This window comes from Gouania willdenowi, chromosome 21 (assembly GCF_900634775.1).
Source record: "Gouania willdenowi chromosome 21, fGouWil2.1, whole genome shotgun sequence".
Taxonomy (NCBI): domain Eukaryota; kingdom Metazoa; phylum Chordata; class Actinopteri; order Blenniiformes; family Gobiesocidae; genus Gouania; species Gouania willdenowi.
The window spans coordinates 38828665-38835440 of record NC_041064.1 but is presented as its reverse complement, the minus strand read 5'-3'; the positions used below and the strand labels follow the sequence as shown (position 1 = coordinate 38835440).

At 35.6% G+C, this 6776-nt stretch overlaps 1 protein-coding gene across 1 annotated transcript in view; it reads right to left on the bottom strand.

Annotated features, from left to right (window-relative positions):
* LOC114455725 (high affinity cGMP-specific 3',5'-cyclic phosphodiesterase 9A-like) overlaps positions 1-4754 on the bottom strand; it is a 6390-nt gene extending 1636 nt beyond the window's left edge. The window contains exons 1-3 of the mRNA XM_028437104.1: positions 4697-4754; positions 2626-2728; positions 2420-2524 (exon numbers count right to left, since the gene is read on the bottom strand). Of these exons, the coding sequence (XP_028292905.1) occupies positions 2420-2524; positions 2626-2728; positions 4697-4734 (246 nt within the window). The 5' untranslated portion in view covers positions 4735-4754. The remainder of the gene's footprint in view (positions 1-2419; positions 2525-2625; positions 2729-4696) is intronic.
* Between the last annotated feature and the right edge of the window lie 2022 nt (positions 4755-6776).

Here is a 6776-nt window from a genome sequence, read left to right as displayed (position 1 = left end):
ATGGAGACGCTACTCCCCACCTAAATGCCAAAAAAGAAATGACCAAACTACGGAAGAGATTCATCGCCTTTGTAATGAGCTAAAAAAAAAGATGAATTACTCACCAAATATACAGACAACGGTTGTACAGCAGTCAGTAGCGCTGTCATCCTTCCTCCATAATATTCCATGTGACAATGACAGAGTTCCCTGTGAGAATCCAGGTCCAGGACTGTCCTGTTCCACACCACACCTGCCATCGTGGGCTGAGGTTTTTGTCCGCGGACATAGACGACAGAATAATACAGAAAATGGCGTCCCTCCTCCACAGCTTACTCTCCACAATCGTTTTGAAGTTCTCTCATTACGAAAATATCGACAAACTCAGTCCAATTAAGCGACCGAAACAACCGCCAGGAAGACGCCTCTACCACCGCCTGGATTAAATTTCCACCGGCCAAAAACCTCCTCTGTAGCCCGTCAAAACCTCCTCAAAGCTGCAGTCCAGAGACATGCTACTGCAGCACCACTTCACTGCCAGCTGATGAAGGAGGATCACCCACAGACATCAATGACCCTCGCGCCATTAAAAGCAGAGCCGCTTCAACGTCAACTGGAGCCAATAACAGAGACTTTCCCGCAGCTTTCTGCAACACCACCAGATGCTCCCACACAGACGCTTCAATGCCAGTCAACTCCGAGGACGGAAAACTCCACCACAGCCAGCTGTGAGTCACCCGCCGGATGCTCCAGGCAAGTATAACAGGAGCACACCCACTCCGAACCAGTGACTTGCAGTCAGGGTAGGCAAGGTAGGAAGTGCCTACCCAACAGTGAATTGATATTTTGATTATTTGTTTTAATTGCTCTGCCTCTGTTCCCATAGCATGTTTTCATGTGTTTGTGCATGTGCAGTCAGTTCCCCAAGATGAAAACCATAATTGTGCTATGCTAAATGCTATACGTACGTTCACAGTGCATTAGTGAATTGTTCTGTTCCAGGGGGGTTTCTGCTAACCGCTCTCTTTGCTTTAGCCTTTAGCTAGGGCTCAGGGAAGGTCAGAGAGGAGTGCGCTCCCTACCTCCAGCTTTCCATGTGAGCTTCCGGAAAGGGCAAGGAAGTCATGGAACAGACCCATACCACCATATATAATTGCATGCATATTCATGTGAAGCGCTCAAAAATGCTATAGAAATCCTAATGCACATTTATTATAAATAAATCATTTATTTTGACTAAAGTGGTTCTGACTGAACTACTGTCAGGATGTCCTAGTAACTCACTAAAAAGTATCCAGTTAATTCAGAATGCTGCAGCTAGAATACTAACAGGAGAGAGCATATTTCTACAGTGTTGGCTTCCTGTAAAATCTAGATAGAGTTTAAAATCCTCCTGTTAGCATACAAAGATCTACATGATCTAGCTCTTTTAATCTATAGAGACCTGTTAGTGCCTTATCGTAACACTCCACTCTCAGTCTGATGGTCTTCTGGAAGTTCCTAAAGTGTCTAGAAGTAGAACAGGAGGCGGAGCATTCAGCTACCAGGCTCCTCCCCTTTAGAACCAGCTCCCAGTCTTACTACAGGAGGCTGCTACTCTCTACACCTTTAAGGCTGAACTCAAAACCTACTTATTTACTAAAGCGTATAACATATAATAGCAATAACCTTAAACTGACTTGGTCTTGTTGTTTTGGTCACAATCACAGACCATTACACGCAATGGTCAACACCTCAGACCATAGCGAGAGACTGTTACATTCAAAACCTATTCATTTACTAAAGCGTACATTGTATAATTGCAATAAGTTAAAGCGGACAAGGTCCCCTTTATAGTGATCTGTGAGATCATTACATGTGCCCAGTACAAGATGAAACCTCATCTGTAGTGGTAACATTTCAGAACATGGAGGATGCTGCAAGACGTTTAATATTAACCTAACCACTAGGAACGAGTGTATCATGTTTTTCCTGCAGTCTGTGCCCTCTCCTCGCCCTCTGAGGGTTCTCTTTTCTGTTTCAGGTGTCTTGATGCTGGAGCTGGTGGTTCCTGATCACCTGGTGATCACTGGTGGTCCCTGTTCCCGACTCAACTAGTCTGGGACACTCTGATGTTCTATCCTTCTATCCTATGCTGTTGGTCGTTCTGTTCTCTAACCCCAACCAGTCACAGCAAATGACTGCCACCTCTGAACCTCGTTCAAACAGAGATTTCTTCCTGTTATAAAAACAAAATAAGGGAGTTTTTTCTTCCTATTGTCTCTAAATGCTTGTTCATGTGGACCTTGTTGGGTTTTTCTTTCTTACTGTGGACTTTATATTGTTAAGTTAAGATGACTGTTGCCTGCGCTATATACATAAAGTTGAATTGAAATTCATTCATTCCTTCATTCATGCTACCTCTCACAAGTTGACCTCTGACCTCAGTCATGTGACTAACCTGGTTGAAGAACTCTTGTAGTAAACAGTCCAGCCAGGGCTCAGCAACCTCCATAGGCCGCGCCTCATTGGATATATCACTGACTTTGATCAGGATCATCATCAGCTGAAAGGAACATTCACTCATTCATTATTCACTCGTTCACCCCCATACTACACACACACACACACACACACACACACACACACACACACACACACACACACCACATCTGTGTGGTCCTTGTTGCTGAAGTCAAAGCAGGGCTGGATGGACTTGAACTTGTTCAGGATCTCGTTGTGTCTCGTCATGTCAGTGGCTAGAATACATCTGATCAATCACATGGAGGTTATTGATCAAAGAATACATCTGATCAATCACATGGAGGTTATTGATCAAGAATACATCTGATCATCACATGGAGGTTATTGATCAAAGAATACATCTGATCAATCACATGGAGGTTATTGATCAAAAAATACATCTGATCAATCACATGGAGGGTTATTGATCAAAAGAATACATCTGATCACACACTGATCATGTTTTTTAACACCTGTCAGTGTTTAATAAAAGACGATGATGTAACACAATTATTTAATATGTAATTAATGAGACTAGTGAGTGTTTGATGAACTCAGCACTAAACATTAAATTCTAATGACTAGAGGAAGCAGCTCAGTGGTGCTGTTGGATGTGTTGGATGTGTTGGATGTGTTGGATGTGTTGGATGTGTTGGATGCTGTTGCTGATGCTTTGTCATAGGGAGCCTTAGTGCTCCGCCCTGTCCCTGAAGCCCCTCCCTCTCTGTATATCCACAGCTTTCTCATTATTAATCTGTGATCAATAAATAAACACATTTATACAGTGTGGTAAACAGAGGTATACAGCCTCTACAGCTACTGTACCATGGTGATTTAGCCTCTACAGCTAACCTGTAACCATGGTGATTTAGCCTCTACAGCTAACCTGTAACCATGGTGATTTAGCCTCTACAGCTAACCTGTAACCATGGTGATTTAGCCTCTACAGCTAACCTGTAACCATGGTGATTTAGCCTCTACAGCTAACCTGTAACCATGGTGATTTAGCCTCTACAGCTAACCTGTAACCATGGTGATTTAGCCTCTACAGCTAACCTGTAACCATGGTGATTTAGCCTCTACAGCTAACCTGTAACCATGGTGATTTAGCCTCTACAGCTAACCTGTAACCATGGTGATTTAGCCTCTACAGCTAACCTGTAACCATGGTGATTTAGCCTCTACAGCTAACCTGTAACCATGGTGATTTAGCCTCTACAGCTAACCTGTAACCATGGTGATTTAGCCTCTACAGCTAACCTGTAACCATGGTGATTTAGCCTCTACAGCTAACCTGTAACCATGGTGATTTAGCCTCTACAGCTAACCTGTAAACCATGGTGATTTAGTCTCTACAGCTAACCGTACCCATGGTGATTTAGCCTCTACAGCTAACCTGTAACCATGGTGATTTAGCCTCTACAGCTAACCTGTAACCATGGTGATTTAGCCTCTACAGCTAACCTGTAACCATGGTGATTAGCCTCTACAGCTAACCTGTAACCATGGTGATTTAGTCTCTACAGCTAACCTGTAACCATGGTGATTTAGCCTCTACAGCTAACCAGTAACCATGGTGATTTAGCCTCAACAGCTAACCAGTAACCATGGTGATTTAGCCTCAACAGCTAACCAGTAACCATGGTGATTTAACAACCAGGATAAAGTTATCCCTGCTGTGAGAAATGAGTGTTTTACAGAATATTTATTCTTTTCATGTATTTTTCTGTCAGGAATCTAGTTATTTTGTAATAAAAATAATTCCTGTTTGTGGAATTGCTGTCAGAGGTTGATTTTTTGTTAAATTATAGATGACTGATCCTTTCCAGAAATGTGTCTACACGTAGATGTAACATAGCCTCATAACATGCAGGATAATGGTTCATTGTAATATTGGATCAGTGGTACATTACCCTAACCCACTTATACACTTTGGGAGTAAATATAATAATCAGTGATTTATTAAAGTGATCAGCTCCACCTCCTCTTACTGTAACTATATCAGTTCACTTTATTAATTCTACATGTTTGGGATATTTATGCATTGATATGATCGGTTATTGTCTGCCAGCCTTTCTTTCTCTCTTTTTTCTGTATCATGTCTTTTATTTCTCATCAGTTGTTTCATTTGATCAAATACCACCATTGTCTCTATCATCCAATCAAATGCCTGCTCTACCAACCTTTATATTTTAAACATGAAGGAAAGACTCACCTAATGATTCCTTCTCTGATCCGTTTGAACTGATCCATGGACACATTCCTGAAGATGTTGCATTCATCCTGTTGGAAGAAGATCTCAGTGATTATTAGTCCTCATTAGTGAGTCTGACTCTTTATTAGTGAGTCTGACTCTTTATTAGTGAGTCTGACTCTCATTAGTGAGTCTGACTCTTTATTAGTGAGTCTGACTCTTTATTAGTGACTCTGACTCTTTATTAGTGAGTCTGACTCTTTATTAGTGAGTCTGACTCTTTATTAGTGAGTCTGACTCTTTATTAGTGACTCTGACTCTTTATTAGTGAGTCTGACTCTTTATTAGTGAGTCTGACTCTTCATTAGTGAGTCTAAAACATAGATCTATATCTACATTAGTCAGCTGATTAAATCTCTATTGTTCCTTCCTTGCTTTGTTCATTCGTTCCTTTGTTTATTTGTTCCTTCTTCAGTCTTTAATAATAATATATAATATAAACATATTCCACCTTAATATATGATCCGTATGAACACAGACTGATCCTTGTGTAGGTGCGTGGTGCATGAGTGTGTGTGATACTGATTAATACTAATTAATACTAATTAATACTGATTATTACTAATTAATACTGATTAATACTGATTAATACTAATTAATACCGATTAATAGTGATTAATACTGATTAATACTAATTAATAATAATTAATACTGATTAATACTAATTAATACTAATTAATACTGATTAATACTAATTAATACCGATTAATAGTGATTAATACTGATTAATACTAATTAAAAATAATTAATACTGATTAATACTGATAATTACTAATTAATACTAATTAATACTGATTAATACTAATTAATACTGATTAATACTGATTAATACTAATTAATACTGATTAATACTAATTAATACTAATTAATACTGATTAATACTAATTAATACTAATTAATACTGATTAATACTAATTAATACCGATTAATAGTGATTAATACTGATTAATACTAATTAATAATAATTAATACTATTAATACTGATTAATACTAATTAATACTGATTAATACTAATTAATACCGATTAATAGTGATTAATACTGATTAATACTAATTAATAATAATTAATACTAATTAATACTGATTAATACTGATAATTACTAATTAATACTAATTAATACTGATTAATACTGATTAATACTAATTAATACTGATTAATACTGATTAATACTGATTAATACTGATTAATACTAATTAATAATAATTAATACCGATTAATACTAATTAATACCGATTAATACTGATTAATACTAATTAATACTGATTAATACTAATTAATACTGATTAATACTGATTAATACTAATTAATACTAATTAATACTAATTAATACTGATTAATACTGATAATTACTAATTAATACTGATTAATACTAATTAATACTAATTAATACTAATTAATACTAATTAATACTGATTAATACTAATTAATACTAATTATTACTGATTAATACCGATTAATACTAATTAATACTAATTAATACTAATTAATACTGATTAATACTAATTAATTCTAATTAATACTGATTAATACTAATTAATACTGATTAATACTGATTAATACTACTTAATACTGATTAATACTGATTAATACTGATTAATACTAATTAATACTGATTAATACTGATTAATACTAATTAATACTAATTATTACTGATTAATAGTGATTAATACTAATTAATACTAATTAATACTGATTAATACTGATTAATACTAATTATTACTGATTAATACTAATTAATACTAATAAATACTGATTATTACTAATTAATACTGATTAATACTAATTAATACTGATTAATACTAATTAATACTGATTAATACTACTTAATACTGATTAATACTAATTAATACTAATTAATACTGATTAATACTAATTAATACTAATTAATACTGATTAATACTACTTAATACTGATTAATACTACTTAATACTGATTAATACTGATTAATACTAATTAATACTGATTAATACTGATTAATAGTGATTAATACTAATTAATACTAATTAATACTGATTAATACTAATTAATACTGATCAATAC